This window comes from Lupinus angustifolius, chromosome LG20, assembly GCF_001865875.1.
Source record: "Lupinus angustifolius cultivar Tanjil chromosome LG20, LupAngTanjil_v1.0, whole genome shotgun sequence".
Classification (NCBI taxonomy): domain Eukaryota; kingdom Viridiplantae; phylum Streptophyta; class Magnoliopsida; order Fabales; family Fabaceae; genus Lupinus; species Lupinus angustifolius.
The window spans coordinates 17,547,877-17,567,126 of NC_032028.1; the positions used below are offsets into that span (position 1 = coordinate 17,547,877).

Genomic DNA, 19,250 nt, shown 5'->3' on the forward strand with positions numbered 1-19,250 from the left:
ATAAATATAAAGTATAAACACCAAAACAAGAGAAATGGAAACGATTAGGTAGTTAAAGACGAAACTGGATCCTCTGACACTTCGAATTCCTGTCATTGTGTCCCAATCCAATCACTCTTTGTCAATAAATAAAAATAACACTTAATTTTAATTTTATTTTATAAAAATAAAATATTAAATCCACGTGGTTAAATATAAATGGTATGGAACAAGATTAAGGACACCATTTTGAGACAGATGATCTCAGCCGTTAAAGACTGAACAATTTTCCATAGACATGCATATCTATAATGATCAAAAACACATTTTAACTATATAATTACATTTGGCAAGTGGCAACTAAGAAACAACAACATCCAAATAAAGAAATTATAAATGAGATAAGGTGATTATAAAGAAATTATAAACAAACATTAACTATAGATGGCACATAGAGTTTGACGTTTGAACAATATTATTTGAAGATAAATCCAATACCTTTTACAAGAGGCTCAAATTAAAAAAACTTCACCCGGGTGATTGTATATATAAAGACATATACGACCTTTGCTTTTTTGAGAAGATCATATATACAAACATTCTATCGAGCAACCATGTGGTCTATAGCAACCGATTCCATTAAATCTTTTGTTTCAAATGTTGTGCACCAATTCATCCACAAAGACTTCCACGAAGCAATTGCTAGGATGACCATCATAGATGCTTTTCTCTTCTTTGTAGAATATTCTCTTCATCTAATTGCTTTTTTGTTACTTAATTTTTAATAGTGGTAGCAAATTTATCATAATTAAAGAAAATACAGTTATAATTGTGTAGTCGTGACATGACAACCAAAACAACAACATCGTGATCTTAATCACAGCTTCGAGAGGATTTTTTTTTTTGATAAGCGAAAATGTATTAAAGAAGTATAAGGGGTGCTATTTATACCCACTTAAGGGTTATTGTTCATTTGTATGGAGGGAGATACCACGACAATGGTTATTGGTTGGTATGGATTGAACCGCGCTGAGATTTGCTTGGATTATCTTGATTGAAACCCTGAAAATGGACTCTGTCACTCAAATCAATATTTATATAAAGAGGGCAAGAGAGTCTGGGGAGAAAGAAAGGTTAGAGGGATAGTATTTTTTGTGTAACGACTCCCACATTTGTGTTATTTTGAATGAGCTTTCTTTTTCCTTCAAGGAATGTCTTATAATGTCATAGATGATATTATGGCCTTGTCCAATCATTAAATCAATCCAACAAATCTACTCCTTGACCTATGCATCTGTTAGATGGCTTTGAGAGAGTTATAAGATGACCCAATGATTAAGGTAAAGAGTTTAAAGAATGAAGTGATATGGTAAAGAGGTTGAGGGTTCGAGTCTCACATACTACTAATATTAATATACTAACATTTGTCTATAGAAAAGAAGATATCTCCAAAGGGATGTCCTCCATCATAAGTTGTCCAAGAGGCTAGAAAGGCCGATCAAGTCCTTCTGAGTCATAGTTAGCCCTTATAGGTCCAAATCTTATTTTTGGTTGGAAAAATTATGACGAACCCGTCATGTATTAGGTTTATGAAATGAAACAATTGTCTAATTAAGCTTGAAAACGAACCAACATTTGTAATATAATCATGTAGGATTTTTTGTGACCAAACATGTTTCAAACCTATTAGGATGGGCCAAAATGGCTCTCATTTAGGAGTATTTTTAAATGTCTAACTTTTCCTATTTATCAAAATAAAAATTAGCTTTATACCATATTCATTAAGTAGTACCATACATATTCATCACATACTTTATTATTTGATGTAGATTATGGTTAGATGATTAATTATTTGCATGATTTATGCAGATTGTACACTCCATTGACAAGTTGGCAACATGGCACCGTTTACCTGTATTCTTAGGGCTGGTGTACCTAGCCATTAGGCGCCATCTTCACCAAGAATACAACCTCTTCAATGTTGGGTCAACTCCTGTGGGGATTAGGTTCAACCCTTTTGATTTTCCATTCAGAACAGCTGATGGAAAATTTAATGATCCATTCAATGAAGTTGCTGGTAGCCAAGGATCTTTCTTTGGAAGAAATATTCTCCCTGTGGATCAGGAAAAAACGGTTTGCAAAATTTTATACCATATAATTTCATTACAAATTTGGTTCCAATTATCTATGAAATAAGATTTAGGTCAAGAAGGAAGGGAAAAAGTGTAGGTTAAGTATTTGGATAGACTAAATGATAACAATGCTTAAAGATTTAAGACTTGATACTTCTGATTTTCTGATTTTCAGAACTCACTATAGACTTTGATTTTTTATGGATTGATTTTGGTTTAATCCAAATCGAATTTTGAAGAGTTGTTCCATAATTTTATTTTTATTTTTGTAAGACTCGAACTCGAAATAGGAAATCGAGAATCTATACACTCTCACTAATGAATCTTTATGTTTTTAGGATTGGCTTAGTTCAAATTTAAATTAATTTCATTTTTCAATTATCAAATAATAATTTTAACATCCCAAAATCTAACTTCAAATATATAGTGTTTTTTCACCCAAAATCTTTTAAAAACAACTTAAGTTGTTCACAAAAACCTTTGAATTACCTTTCATGTTTACGGAGTTTAGCAACAATATTTTTTTCTAAAAATACTTTGTATCACACAGGCCCTCTTAGTTAGGCAATTTTATGTGAAAAAAACAAAGAAAAAAGTCATAATTGGAATTCGAACTGCTCCATTACTTTCATATTTCAATACTATAATTTATTTTGGCATATTTTGTGATCACTTTAAAAGTGCTAAACTTGGAAGAACTATTTTCTGCATGTAGCTATTGAAACCAGATCCAATGTTGGTAGCCACAAAACTTTTGGCAAGAAGATCATACAAAGACACAGGAAAGCAATTCAATGTCATAGCAGCTTCTTGGGTTCAGTTTATGATACATGATTGGATCGATCATTTGGAAGAAACCAGCCAGGTAGTATATACATAATTCTCACCCCATAGACTTAATTCTGAAAGTTTATTTTTTCATGTTATTTTTAGTAATAACTCTTAGAAGAAGTACTTAATTGAGCCAAGTTTTTCTATTTTTGCTATACTAATCCAAATATTTTATGTCACACAAATATCATCTTAGTCAAGGGAAATATTTGAATTTTTAATCATATATCATTTTTCCCATTTCATACCCTTTTCTTTAAAATAAAATTAATTGAACGTTAGCAATCTTTTAATACATAAAATTTTAACTTCACAATTTTTTTAAATCCAAATATGTATAAAACATTTTACAATAAATTGGTCTAAGATTTTATATATTCACGCATAAATGTTTTAAAGTATTCAAATCCTATGTCATTTCCCCCCACTTCATGCCCTCTTCTTTCATTGTCCTTTTATTAAGTATTAAAACTCAAAACTTGGGCTACTGCAAACGATCGAAATTGTAAATAGAAAATAAATACTACAAAAGAACGTTATTGTTAATGAAAAAGAAAGAGTTTTTGTTGTTTTGTAGTAGTGGAGTTGTCATTATCCAACTAGATATCTAACTATCCATGCTCACTTATATGACCAAGTTCCATCAAGTCTAGGGATGCATTTAGATTTTAAAATTAGACTCGACCGATATTTAGGATTAAGTAATGGATAAATATGATTTGAGCCGACACGTCTCATAGTCATTTTCATTATGTTTTATGTGTGTCTATACAATTATACATAGAGTAATGACATCTCTTTGATCGAAAATAACAATGATTCTCTAATTTTTTCATCATAAATACATGATTAATAAAATATATTCATTAATAATTTCAAATGTCAAATTATATATCCATCAAATAATATTAGGAAGACTTCATCTAAAAAAGTTATGCATTATTATATTTAATCAGGTCTAGAACGAGTTCGGGTTTAAAGGCTATTGGACTAGATGTCATTTAGGGTTATGTTATTTTCTGGTCTTGGATTCAAAAAATAACTCGGCCAATATTTAGGGTCAGGTAAGGGACAAACCTTACATGACCCATGTTCAACGTTACAACTAGGTAAGCAAAAGTGGTGTAAAAAATGGATAGGGTTGATGTAATATAGGGGTGAGCATGGGCTAGGCTAGTTGGATCGGGTAAGACTTATCCTTTATTCAACCCTAAATATTGATTGTATTATTTTTTTGAACTCGAACCTAGACACAATCTTAAATGTCGACCAGGTCAGTCTTTGAACTCGAACTCAACCCTATACCCGATTAAATATAATGTATATTCCTTTTAGATAAAGTTTTCACAATATTATTTATTATTATAGATATTAGTTTAATATATAAAATGATCTGGATATATATTAATCAAATATATATTATAAATCAAGAATATACATCAAAAAGTTAGTGAATAAATTTTACTTTCCATCAAACTTATGACGGCTATGTTATAGTACAAACAACTTCAACATTGAATTCATAAATAAGCTAAATACATAAGTAAAGAATTAGTTAAATGATTTTAGGCATATTTACTCATGAGTCAGTTTTTGATATATGATTAAAATTACTATATGTTTTTTTATCGGAAATCAAATATAATGAAATTTGAACTAGTGTGTTAATATAAAATATAAGCAAATTTAACAAATTTCAATGTATTTAAAGAATTTTTATATTAAACAAATCCACCAGACTTTTAAATGTAAAAACATTTTTTTTATAAGCAAAATTATATTAAAGAAGTACAAGGGGTGTTAACCTAATACAATAGAAAAATCAAGAATTGATCTTTTGGAAGAAGAAATATAAGCTATTAGATTATAATACTAATTAGCAAAAATAGAAGTAGTTGTAGCTACTTTTGCTTGGAACGAAGACCAAGATTGGATTTGAATCAAATTCATTATAGGTATAAACTTAGACCCTCTAATTGTAAGACAAATGACATCTTATATATTTAAGGATTTGATAATTGTTGTAGGGTTCTCCACACCAACCTCAAGCTATGAATAAACACATTTCCACACGGAAGAAAAAATCACAAGAATGAAGAAAAAATCACAAGAATGAAAAAGACATTATTAATACATCTTTTGAAAGCCAATTTTGATATTCAGATTTATTTCTTAGATGAGATTAAGAAAGTTAAACAGGGTTAACAAACAATCTCAACACATAGGTGTTTGTTATTTTTTGATTGTATTTGAATCCAGAGGGAGTGCATGCTAACGTAGATACAATGAATTAATAAGATCTAACTAATCATTAAAATAACAATTTAAAAATATATTTCCAAATTTGGATTGATTATTTATGCATATGTAAGTTTTATTCATTGATCTGAGATATAATTAACTCCAAATATTATATACCCTAGATATTGGTGGAATCAAACTCATTAATATAATGATTGATATTAGTCTAAAATCTGAAGGCAAAAATATTATATCTTTGCTTTTGATTATTGCAAAAATTGAAAGAGTAGCTTTTTTTTTACTATAGATTGAACTCACTGCTCCAAGAGAAGTTGCAAGTGAATGTCCACTAAAATCTTTCAAGTTCTACAAGACAAAGGAATCTCCCACTGGCTTCTATGAGATTAAGACTGGATCCACAAACATACGAACACCTTGGTGGTAACATCTCTATTTATAAGGGTTTAATCAAATATAAATCTTTAGTTAAGAACTTAAATATATGTGTAAAGAATCAAATGATCGTCAAATATGTTTACCCAGATTAGAATTAGAGTTAATTACACTGACACCCCCTGAGTTTTAGTGAAATTACACAAATCACCTCTCACTTTTTTACACCTACACAAACCTCCCCTAATTTTTATACTTTCATTACACTTACATTGACCATGCATGAGAAATAAGTGTCATTTTTTGAACAGAAAATGTGATAAATGCAATTAAGTTAAACAAAACATGGTATATTGTGAGGAAACATCCAAATAATATACAAATCAATTTATCTTTATTATTTTTTGTTACAAAATGCATAGAGATATTGTTTAAATTGCTCTTATACTATATCGTAACGAACCAAAAATAATAAAGAGGTATCGACTCATATGTTATTTGGACTTGTCTCCATAGTATACCATGTTTTGTTTAACTTAATTGCATTTATAACATTTTTTGTTCAAAAAATCGCACTTATTTCTCATACAAGGGTGGTCAGTGTAATGAGTATAAAAATTAGGGGGTTTGTGTAGGTGTAGAAAAGTGAGAGGTGATTTATGTAATTTTGCTAAAACTCGGGGGTGTGAGTGTAATTTACTCTTAGAATTATTGTAAAACATCCATTAATTATTTTGATCCACATATAGTCACTCGAATTAGTAATTATTTATGAATTGAATAAAGGGATGGTAGCGCCATATATGGAAGCAGTAATGAAGTTCTAAATAAAGTTAGAAGTTTCAAAGATGGGAAGATGAAGATATCAAAAGAAGGAGAGCTTCTTCACAATGAAAATGGAACTGCAATCTCTGGTGATGTCCGTAACAGTTGGGTTGGTGTCTCAACCATGCAAGCCCTTTTTGTTCAAGAGCATAATTCAGTCTGTGATACTCTCAAGGTATATTTTTACTTATTACCGTTGCCATGACCCGATTTTCAGTTGGAAATCGGCTCTGCGACTCTCACCAGTATATGGAGTATAACCATGAAAATAAACTACATGAAATTGTAAATTTATGTTAAGATACATAGGTTTAAAAGTATAGGACTTGTAAAATATAAATTGCTTTAGCAGACTTATCAAATTGTGATTTATAAGTGAATTTTTTTAAAATGTCTCTAGACATATTATGTCAATGGAACAGATAATAAGTAATATATTGATATCCATTTGAATGTTGATCAGAAACATTACCCAGAATTGGAAGATGAAGAGCTTTATCGGCATGCTAGATTAGTGACTTCAGCTGTAATTGCAAAGATTCACACCATAGATTGGACCGTAGAGCTCCTTAAAACTGATACTTTACTTGCAGCTATGCATGGCAATTGGTAAGAAGAGGAAATATTTTCTGATCATGAATGAGACAAGAAAAATGATAGGAAATACAAACTACGAATAACTTTTCTTAAAGACTTTAGATCAATTTTCAAAAAAAGAAAGCCAAGTCATCAAAGTAAAATTTCAGACTTAGAACAAACTTGCAAGTAAAAATGGTAATGTAATTTTTTATACAAGTTATGGACTTAATTAACTAAAAATGTATCCATATGAAATTAATTAAACATGTATTGTAGATGGATCATTTTCATAAGTTCCCTTTTATTATAGTTGCCCCCTTTAGGAATTCTCAATCCAATATTTTAATAGGGGTGATCTATTTACTCCAAGAGAGAAAGTTTAAAAACATACTCCACATTTTAGTCATTCATTCTAGGGAAATTTAATGATTTAGATCGACTCACTAATTCAAATAATTGGATTTCCTTAATATGAATAACTAAAATATGGATTAGTTTTTTAATTTATTCTTGGAGTAGGTGAATCATATCTCATATTTTAAAGGCAGGTACATTCGCCATATCTATGTGTCTCAAATCAAATAAAATTATAATTTTGAGTTGCCCATGTGATATTATTAATTTATGCCATGGTGTAACTAAAAATAATCTATTGTGATTTTAGGTATGGGTTATTGGGGAAGAAATTCAAGGACACATTTGGGCATGTTGGAGGATTCATATTGGGAGGACTTGTGGGAATGAAGAAACCAGAAAATCATGGGGTTCCATACTCACTAACTGAGGAATTTGTTAGTGTTTATAGAATGCACTCACTCCTACCAGATGATTTGAAACTAAGAGACATATATGCTACCCCAGGCCCCAACAAAACCCCACCATTAATCAAAGAGTATGATCATTTTTTTACATATTTTTATTCACCAACCACAACTTAATTAATCTTTAATTATTTTCCTATTACACTATTTGATTGAAATAATCATCATATATATTTGGTATTTTTTTAGAATTTAGTATATATGCATCATTGGTGTAAAAAAAATTATATAATTAATATACATCATTCATAATTCATTTATATTATTTTATCAATCAGTACATAAATTGTTATTTTTCTAAGTTTTCTATTCAATCATTTACAATTTATCACATTAGTTAATAGTTTTAAAAGAAAAAACAATTTCATAAAAAAAATAACTACATTGGTATTACTTCAAATCTAAAATCATGTTTCATACACTTGCAGCTACTCATAAAAAGGATGTTCCCTCTCCAAACATCACAATGAAAGTTTTCTTTGTTGTGATTATAGGATTCCTATGAAGAATTTGATTGGGATAGATGGAGAAAAGACATTGAAAAAAATAGGGATGGCAAGGCAAATAGTTTCAATGGGTCACCAAGCTTGTGGGGCACTAGAGCTTTGGAATTATCCATTGTGGTTTAGGAACATTATACCACAGAACGTGGATGGAACAGAAAGGCCTAATCATGTGGACTTGCCTGCTCTTGAAAGTAGGATCAACCAATCTCAACCCTTCTTTAATCTTAACATCATTTACCATTTTACATGGATAGAACTTATTTTTATTAAAATAAATATATGAAAATTATTTTTGACATTCCTCTAATCTATCTTTAATTCCCCCTCTTCAAAATAGCTTATTGAATAAATAATTTATATTTTTGTTGGGTTGTTTGTATCCAAAATTTATCATAGCTCCATAATTACTTCAAACCCACTTTTATCAAAACTAAATTATAAAATAAAATTTATTTTACAAAGACTCACACAAATATATCTAACCCAATATTGTATATATATTAATTATGCAGTATTTAGGGATAGGGAGAGGAGTGTGGCCAGATACAACGAGTTCAGAAGGGCACTACTATTAATACCAATATCCAAATGGGAAGATCTAACGGATGATAAGGAAGCTATTCAAGTGTTGGAAGAGGTGTACGGTGATGATGTTGAACAGCTGGATCTTCTAGTAGGTCAAATGGCAGAGAAAAAGATTAAGGGTTTTGCTATAAGTGAGACTGCTTTTGTAATATTCTTGCTCATGGCATCCAGGTAAAAACTAAATGCAAATTTGCCTATGAATTGAATAAGATAAACCCATTAATAATGGAATAAGACTTTACTAAATCATCAAATATCAGATTAAGTTAAAGGTTCAATATTCAATTGCTAAGAATGGAATTCAACTCTTCTCTAATACTAGAGAGTATAGTAATGGTTATAGATATTAATATATGGCATCAAAATATTTGTAAGGTTCATATATTTATTAATTTTTGAATTAAAAAAATACAAAACTTATAAATATTTTCTCTTGTCATATTCTAATATTGGATGGTCCATTATTGGAGAAGATTTCAATTCATAAGAATCAATGATACTTGTTGTGAGAGACAGACATACACTCAAAAGGAATTAGCTTTTTATTCATAGGTTTGAAGATACTTTTGACTATACCAAAAAATAAGATACATAATTTAAATTGAATATATTTTTTGATCGACAAAAAATAAAATTTAGTCTATCAAATTAAATGAAGGTTATATGTGCACTTGTTTCAATCTGATTATACCAAATGAAGCAATTTTATTTAAGCTTTCTTCATAGATAACGTTTTAGCCCAAGTATAATGTTGTTTATTTGTGATGAAGAATATATTCATGAGAATATTTTGTGAAGTGTTTTTGTAAAGATAATTGGGAAAATGGTACACTATACTACTTTGTAGGAGGCTAGAGGCTGATAGATTCTTCACAAGCAATTTCAATGAAGAGACATACACAAAGAAAGGGTTGGAATGGGTGAACACTACAGAGAGCTTAAAAGATGTTATTGATCGTCACTACCCTCAAATAACACACAAATGGATGAACTCTTCTAGTGCTTTTTCTGTTTGGGACTCACCCCCTAACACTCACAACCCAATACCTATATATCTTCGTATTCCCCATTAATCTATTTTACTTTTCACCTATTTATATGTTTGTATTTGCTCTTCTTATACCATTATTGTTGTATTTGTATCTTGCTCTTTATGCTTTTGCTTTTATTTTCAACTAGTTGGAGACCCGTGCGTTCGAACGGGTAATAATATATATTGCATGAATTTAATTAAATAGTGATTACATAACTTGCTAAATGAAATGTCATTGAGAAATACTTACTAAAACATGTTTTATAGTAATGCAATGCTAATGTAAAGATGGTGGTACAATGTATTGAACCTGTACTGTTAAAGAAAAGAAACATGTTAGAAAAAGTTGAATGAATTTAGATGATATTTTTTAAAAGGAGAATATAACTAAAGATTAACTCATAAACCTTGTTTTGTATATATCTGATTGTTGATGTAAAGTTGTTGTACAATATGATATTCAATCTGTTATTTTAAAGAAATGTAATAGTTAGAAATAAATATTTCAAACATAATGTAAAATAAGTTGTAGAATACCTGTTAAAGATTTTGGAAAACTTCTTTATAAATGACATTTGTCGTTTTCTTCAATGGTTTACCATCTTTGCCATGTATCAATATCTTCAATCCCTTTTTGCTATGTACTCTTGAAACAACTACATACAACTGACCATGACTGAATACTGGTCTAGGCAAATACAACCCCACACTCTCTAGTGACTGACCTTGCAATTTGTTAATTGTCATAGCGTATGACACAATTATAGGGAATTGTCTTCTAATAAGCATGAAAGGCCATTGAGATTGGGATGGTGACATTGATAACCTAGGAATGTAAGTGATATTTCCAATGTTTTTTCCAGACATTATCTTTGCCTCAAGTACATGATTAGCCATCTTCGTAACCACCAACCTTTGTTACATAACCTTCAGACTGATCTAAATTCCTCAATAACATAATAGGGGTGCCTACTTTCAGCTTGATCTTATGATTTGGAAGGCCTGATGTTGAAAGTAAATTTAGAAATTCAGGAGTTAATATGTTAAATGCTCCATTGTCATTAGCATCAGACATATCAACTTCATCTGAGCTCAATTTTTCATCGCCTGTAAGTATACATTAGAATAGTTATTAATATGAATGTAATAAATTTAATACATTTAACATAATGTGTATGTTAAATAAACTTGAATACTTTACTTGGAATTTTCATCAGAACAAATTCATTGATTTGATCAACAATTTCAATTGTTGATACAAGTATTGCTCTACATTGAAGAAATAACTCATCCTTATAATGTTCTTGCAAGTTTGGGTAGGTGCTAATCACTATCGCATCAATCGGGTTATCATAATCTACAATAAGAAGTTCCTCTGGGATATCAATTTCAGCAGAACCATCATTAGGTTCAGATAGTTTTCCATTTCCCATCTTTAGTATCCACTCAGAGAATTGCTTGATATCTGATTCATTGTCATGATTTTGTAAACGCATGTTCTTTGTAAGGGTTAAAACTATACATTGATGCCAAAGATAAGAAGCATTAATTGTTGCATGGACAATATCTGAACGACAACCTCTTGAAATCACTGACAATATTTGTCTAAAATCACCTCCAAATACTACAACCTTTCCTCCAAACAAAATTGAGCCATTTGGTGTCCCCATAATGTCACAAAGACTTTTATCAAGTGCTTCGAAGTAAAACTTATGTGCCATTAGAGCTTCATCCCATATAATTAACTTTGTTTGTTTCAATAATTCTGCAAGTTCAGTCCCTTGATGAATGTTACAAACAAAGTTGTCAAAAGTTGGTACTGGAATTTTGAATTTAGAATGTTCTGTCTTACCCCCATGTAATAGTAAAGAAGCTATATCACTTGAAGCCACAGTCAATACAATATACTTTTGAGATCTCAATGCATATGTTAGAGTTCGCCAGATATGTGTTTTTCCAGTTCCTCCATAACCATATAGAAAAAACATGCGACCTTCTTGACGATTAACAGCTTACATTATAGTCTTGAATATCTTATATTGTTCTTCTGCGTAATATAAAATGAAAATGTGTGTTATCATCTTATTATTAGAAATATCTTAATTAGGAGTAACATTAAATCAAGAATTTTGTAAGAAAATAGAAGTACTTGTTAAAGAGTTGAAAAGAGTGTGGAAGTTTCTCTTTAATTCATCTGTATCATAATTAAGCTCTTGATATATTAGTCTATTGCCTAATTGACTTGTTATGTACCCATTTGGGCATGGCATTGAAGGATAGTCTTTCAAACTCCTTCGACTTCCTTCAAGTAGTTTTTCAATCTCCAATAAAGTTAGATTTTGTAGTTGTTCATCCGTAAGCATCATCCCTATAAGGTATAAAATGTGTTATATAATATTAGATATTTAAATAAAACAAAGTTTTGATAATACAATGTAATATAATTGTTGAGTACCTTGATAATTGGAGATATTTATTTGATTGTAGAGAATCCCATCAGATAACCATTGTCACATGTTCTACCAAACATGATTTAGCCTATTAATTGATGTGGATAAAAGCATTGTCACAAATAATTTCCTCAAGTAGAAACCATAACCCCAATCACTTGCTTCTCTTAGAGCTTCAATATATTCTCTATCATCCTTAAGTAAGCCACAGGCAAAGCATGCATCCTTGAATGTTTCATATCGAATATTTGAAAAAGATCTAATATCTTCATAATATGTTGGTCCTTTAACAACTGTCAACATCTTCCTAAGATAGTAAAGCTCACCAGTGCGTGGAGCAACCCAAACTAATCTTCCAATTGTATAACCTGATTTTCTTGGTTTCCAAGACCTAGTTTTCTTCACATAAACAAATTTTGACACATATTGAGCATAACCCAAAGTTCTACCTTCTGGATATCTTTTATTAGCTTCCATCCATGATGTAAACATAGATTCTGATACAGTTGGTCTTAAAAGAATATTGTCTATATCCTCGTGATCATTAAAGTAAACAGGTTGTTCTCCTGGAAGATGAAAGTATAATCGTTCAACAACTGGTTGTCTTCCATGAATTGGAAATTTAAAAATTCTCCAACATGCTTCTGATGGTGATACATATCTACAATCAAAATACTGTTTAACCTCATCAACATTACTGGGAGCTTGTGATGCACCATCAACTGTTGGTTCAATAATTGCCGTGATCCTATCATACCCTTTGTTTATATACTTAAATAAGTACTTAACTGGGGTACTTTGGTTACACCACTCCATATTAATGTGAGCTTGATACTTAATTAATAGTTGTGGGTTGTAAGGGACAACATAGCGATTATCAAGAGAGATGCCATTTTTTCAACAATATTTCCATTATCTCTTCTCATATAGATAGGATATCCCTCTTCATCAACAATTGTAGACTGTTGGAATTTTTTTGGAAAATACCGAGAACACTTACCATCTTTCATACATGGAGAAGACATATTGCAAGAACCACATGGACCATGAATCATATGTGACTTCACCAAGTTGTACAATTCAAGATCATCATTCTTATTTGGAATTTCAGCAAAGATGATTCTATCAATGTCAGTTGGAGATGGACTTTTGTTAGAAGGATGCAAAAAAATAAGCAAGTGCACATGTGGTAAACCTCTCTTCTGGAATTCAATGGTGTACATATCTGAAACATTAAATCATAAAGGAATAATAAGTATCTAAAATTACTTATATAGTAACATATATGAGATAAAGCTAAATATATTGTGAAATATATACACGCAATTACTCTATCCAACACATGTCTTTTCTTTATATCTTGAAGCAATTGTTCAAACTTCATTTTGAACACTCTTGAAATTATATCAGGCCTATCATGCGGCTTCAAACCCAAAGGATTAAGAAATCTTACAATTTCAGACCAATTAGGATTGCATGTCATTGTTAGAAATAAATCAGGAAATACCAATGAACTACAAATGGCCATCCCATCAAAGTATAATTGATCCATGTACCTACGACTACCAACAGAGGTTGAAGGTAATATGACTCTTTTTCCAATATTTGATCCTTCAGTTTGGTCATTTTTTTGAGACTGATTCAAACTTCTGTATTTATCAACCCTTAACTTTGACTGATTTCTTTTGATAAAAGATAGTCGTTCAGACTCCACCATAGTATAAGCATCAACTAAAAATTGATGAAATAGTCTTCTTGACCTCAACAAAGTTTGAGCCTCATTCTTCCTTGTTTGTAGTCTATAGGATATCCATTCTCTCACTGTTAGACTATTTCGTTTCCTATTTTGAGAATCAGGTCTAGCTCTGTGACAAACACCATGTCTGTAACCATCCTCCCCAAATGGAAACAACAATGGATATTGAAAAGCTAAATAGCTTGCATGTAATTCATTAATTATCTTTAAATTACCAGTCTGTGTCTCCATGATTATATCTCTTTGTGATATTGAATCAATATCTCCAACTATTAAAGCAACCACTTCAGAAACCATTGGTAAGTTATTTACTCTACCATCCGAACCCCTTTCGGAAATTAGCTTCAACTTCAAATTAGGAATTACACCATCTTTTAATCTTTCCTTTGCCATTCTAAAGGACTTTGTATGAACATTATATTCATCCAACATTTGGGATAATTGGCAAACTACTTGGGAATCAACCTTGTTGTTCCTCTATTGATGAATTGAACAACAAATGAATAAGATTGCACATAATAGAAAAACAAATGACATTATTATCCATGGTAATATTATCATATACCTTATTCCTTCCTTTCTGTTTTGAATTTCATGTTCTGTATCATAAATGTAAAGTTGTGCAAACTTTGGGTTGCGCAAAATTTGGGCCTTGTCCAGGCATCGACAACATACTACCTATACGATGGCATGGTTGTCCTTGTATCCTAATAGTTGGAGGACCTCTACCATTATTGATTGATCTATCAAATTTTGCACCCGCGAATGTGAAGGCAAACATCATGTTGTACATGCGAATATTGTTTTGATAATTTAGACTATCACGAGAGTGCAAATCAAAAAGGGGATGTTGAAGTATTGTAGGAGGTGTTTTCAATAAGGGTATTTGAACTTTACCATCACCACAACAAAGTTCATATTTGGGCATTGTGGTGTTTCTATGTTTTCGCTTTCGCTCTTCATACCACATGCATGCTCCACAATGATCACATTCAATAACATGATCACCAATATCAGAATAACCTAAGCAGAAAATTATAACGCCAGTCACTATTTTGGTGTAATATTTAGTAAAAATTAAAATATTTAGTAAATAACCTTGACGATTTTGAGTCATTGAAGTCGTATGAGAATTATGAACTTCATCTTCTCTTCCGAAGAGTATTCAATATTAACATCGTCTAAATATAAAGTATAAAATATATTATTGTTAAAGAGAATCATTAAATGACTACTAACAGCAGTAAAATTTATATTGAATACCTTCTATGTCAATTTCAGAATTGACATCATCTTCATCTGGATGATCATTGATTTGTTGACTATAACTTTGCATTGATGAGAAAGGTAACATATTTTCTTTTGTTGTTGCATTGTTGTTCAAGTTTCAAGATGTAACATGTTCCCTTATCTATTCATAAGATTTATACCTCTAGATTCTTGATTCACAAATATCTTTTTCGTAGATTGGTCATGGATTTCTGATGGTTGGGTATGGGATGTCGAAGTTGAACAACCATTAATGTTGAATTAACCGTAACTTTCTTTGAATTGGGAATGATTTAAATCTATATGTGATAGCAGGGTTCTACTCATTTGCATGGGTGTAGAATTTTGTTGTTGAAATTGCACTGATGAACATGTTTGTTGTTTGGATCTTGAATAATTTAAACCCTTATCCTTCAAAATAGACTTTTTTTTATTTCTTGCTATTGAAGAAGAGATATTTGGTTTATTTGTATCCATTTGATATCAACAGAAAAAGATACGCATTCAGCAAATGAAGTCCTGTTTTATGCACAATGTATACATTCAAGTATAAGATTAGTGTATAACTTAAATAATTAAACATTAATACATAGACAATGAAACTGGTAGCCACCCAACAAAGTATGTCAATTTATTTTTTGCTACCTATTTGGACTTGTTATTAAAAATTATTTTATCACTTAGTAATTATATTATACAAAATAATCATTAAAAATAAGACTTTTTTGTATCCATATAACAACAGTCTATAGAATTGTAATTCATACATATGCAATTTCCTTTAAAAAATTGCATAACAATCTCTCACATTTTACAATATAATTTAAAAATTAGTACAAAAAGAACTTTAAAGGTGGTACAAAATGAACAAAGCATACCAAGGGAGAGATCAAAGTAGGACAGTCCATAATATGCCTGCTTTGATAATCTGACGGAGGATTAGATCATAGAATACAAAATCTAACTCATCTCTAATTGAATACAGAAAAAAATTGAACAACAAATGGAGAACATCAAACTGCATTCCAATATACCAAATTCATATACACGATTCCAGAATCTACAAAATATAATTGAAACAAAATATCAGAATTATATATGCTTTTTAAGAAATGAAATTCAACATGTCAAAGTGGATAACAGTTTCACAAAGTACAGTAGTTTTAGGAAGAGGAAGATGAACAAAAAATATATATCCAGTAAACATCATAATGTTAATCTTCCAATAATGATCAATTTGTTTCAATAAACTAAAACATACTTGAAAGATATAAGGTAGTTACAGTAAAAAAAATGCCTAAAATATATTGAAAATATAATGCAGTAATAGTGACAATTGAAAATAAGTCAACACTAATGCATTGTATAATATCAGTAGTGACTTATTAGTCAGATTGAATCACATAAAGTAAACATATTAGTGAGAATGAATCACAAGTTATAGTATACCCAATAATTTAAGTCATCTGTAATATTAAAACACAGAAGCAAATTTATAAAGAAACAAAAGCAAAACCTTATGCGGAGAATATTGTATACACAACACTGAATAAAGTATTGACATTCAATTACTCTCCTCAATCATAAATACTAAGCACAAATGAAAGTAAAATAAAGGAAGAAGTTAAGAATAGAGTTGAAAGGAAGAAGTTATGAAATGAAGAAGAACTATTGTTAGTAGGAAAACAAAAATTGCAATAAAATAAAGTTATGCCATTATTTCCTCTTCTTTTGTAATACAAAACGATAATGATGCTAAGGAACATACAATCTTACCTGGGCACTTTAAGAAGCATAGAGAAGAAATAGCAAGTTGAGAGGTTAACATTTTTTTGAAGACCTAGCTGAATTCACCATTATATTTGCAGTAGGGTTTGAGTTCCTAAAGGAGAAGGATAGATGAGTTACGAAAAGAAGAAAAGGGAAGTGAGTTTTGCCTCTTTTTGTTTGTCATTTTTTAGGTGGTGAGTTGACATTTTATTTTAAACAATTTTAAGTTTTACCTTTTCTTATGACAGACTATACCTGCTTTCTTCCTTCTGATTATAACATTGTGATTTCCAATGTTATTTTTGAGATTAACATGTCAACTCACCTGCATATTAAAAGTATAAAAAGTAATTTAAAATAAACTCAGTAGTCAAAAGTAGTGTTGGGGAGATAGTTTGTCATTCAAGGAATGGTGATTGATCTGCAAAAAAATAATTTGAATAAATATGGAGTTTATAATGTTAATAAAGCAAATATTAATTGTTTAATATGAATAAATTTATGTGACATTTGTAATCTACCATTGTCAAATAGGCTTACTAACTTTATGATTCTTGTAGATATAGACTATAACATAAGATTTTATAACTTAAAAGAAATAAACACATTTAATTACTATTTTTTAAAAATTGTTGAATAAAATGAATTCATATTCATTTTCTTACACGTTAATGTTTAATGAAATAACATGGAAACATAGAGAAATTTGTTATTGTCTTCTTTGACGATATAATCTCAAATTATAAAATGATCACATTTTTTTAAGTAACCTAAATTAATGATATAAATTGTACATGGAAATAAATGATTAAAAAGATACGGTAAAATTAAATATATACGTTCATGACTATATTTTCATTTCAAGGTCATAGCATAATCGACATTAAACAATGACCAATAGCATCCATCATGATCAATTTATAAAATGTATATCACATATTATATATGGCATATCATGCACCACTCCAAAATAATACAATGTCATTGTTTCGTATGTTAGGGTTAAGGAAATTCTCTTTTAAACGATAGTCCCAATTCACTTAACTTAACGTGGTAAGCAAATTATATTACTTTTAAAAGTACTTAGATGTTGATCAAATGTCTCGATAAATAAATTTACAAAATATGATGGTAGTCAGATGATACTTTTGTTTTATGTAATTATGAATCACTAATAGCAAAATATATTCACATAATATATATGGGAAAGCATTGTTTCAAACTTAGTCAATCTCAGTCTGTGGGTAGTTAAGGATGAGGTCACAAAATATACATCAAGCTATGATGTATCAAAATATAGTTCTACCAAGGTTATACATAATTTATCATGCTTCTATTAGTCACTCAGTCTTGATATGATTTGCCACCTTCGAAGATGACAACTAAGTAGATTTAAAGATGGGGCATTGTGGAAGTTCCAAATCTAAGTCAATCGACATTCTCTTAGCTGGAGTTAGTAATTGAAGGTTGTCTGGATCATGATCAACAGTGATAGATACAGACTAACCATGTAAGTTGAAAAACATGTCAATAAATCATAGGTATAATATGAGTTACAATGACATCTTAAACATTGTAATCAATTATAGATGCAACTCACAGATTCATATTGAGACATGTCATTAAGATGACACTTTCCATTAAAGTCCTCAGAGGTTGAACCCTTGTTAAAAACGGGTAAAAATTAATTTACATTAGATTAAAATATAAATATATTAAAATTGTATAAAACACAAATATAATTAACTCACGTATGTATGTCCAATGTTCCAAACTGATCAGCAATGGCCTTGATCAAGACCGGACTTTCAGATAGCCTTATCACAAAGGATTGGTGGTAAGATGGTTGGACTTTGACTCTAAACGTCATTGTCCTTGCAAGCAACATGTCAAGCATGAGAGGGAATGCCTTTTGGATCATCCTCACCTTCCTAATTAGAAAAACAGGAAAAAATATAAACTCTTTTAATAAAAGATGATGTACTAATATGATATCAATCTATATAATGTAAAAACTGGAAAAATACATACAGCGACCATCCGATTTCTAAGCTCAAAAGCAGATACTCCAATGATATCA

General features: G+C 30.1%; 2 protein-coding genes across 3 annotated transcripts in view; one reads left to right on the forward strand and one right to left on the reverse strand.

Annotated features, from left to right (window-relative positions):
• The window catches only part of LOC109336245 (alpha-dioxygenase 1-like), a 33,553-nt gene extending 23,519 nt beyond the window's left edge, over positions 1-10,034 (forward strand). For both annotated transcript variants that reach the window (XM_019572719.1, XM_019572720.1), the window contains exons 3-12: positions 589-716; positions 1,849-2,112; positions 2,827-2,976; positions 5,491-5,624; positions 6,363-6,576; positions 6,865-7,010; positions 7,645-7,872; positions 8,296-8,498; positions 8,820-9,063; positions 9,740-10,034. In XM_019572719.1, coding sequence (XP_019428264.1) covers positions 594-716; positions 1,849-2,112; positions 2,827-2,976; positions 5,491-5,624; positions 6,363-6,576; positions 6,865-7,010; positions 7,645-7,872; positions 8,296-8,498; positions 8,820-9,063; positions 9,740-9,965 — 1,932 coding nt within the window. In that variant the 5' untranslated portion in view covers positions 589-593 and the 3' untranslated portion in view covers positions 9,966-10,034. The remainder of the gene's footprint in view (positions 1-588; positions 717-1,848; positions 2,113-2,826; positions 2,977-5,490; positions 5,625-6,362; positions 6,577-6,864; positions 7,011-7,644; positions 7,873-8,295; positions 8,499-8,819; positions 9,064-9,739) is intronic.
• LOC109335515 lies at positions 12,445-15,467 on the reverse strand. The gene is made up of 5 exons (XM_019571649.1): positions 15,395-15,467; positions 14,760-15,154; positions 13,696-14,608; positions 13,376-13,600; positions 12,445-13,133 (listed from the first exon to the last, which is right to left on the reverse strand). The coding sequence occupies exons 1-5, from the start codon at positions 15,465-15,467 to the stop codon at positions 12,445-12,447; spliced, it is 2,295 nt and encodes a 764-aa protein (XP_019427194.1).

Bases quoted from the DNA above. Each gene is read 5' to 3' on its own strand.
- LOC109335515 (XM_019571649.1), bottom strand. From the start codon at position 15,467: ATGCAAAGTTATAGTCAACAAATCAATGATCATCCAGATGAAGATGAT. The intron at 15,155-15,394 runs GTATTCAATATA...TTTTCTGCTTAG, and splicing joins TTCTGAAATTGACATAGAAG to GTTATTCTGATATTGGTGAT. The intron at 14,609-14,759 runs GTTTGCACAACT...ATTCATCAATAG, and splicing joins CAAATTTTGCGCAACCCAAA to AGGAACAACAAGGTTGATTC.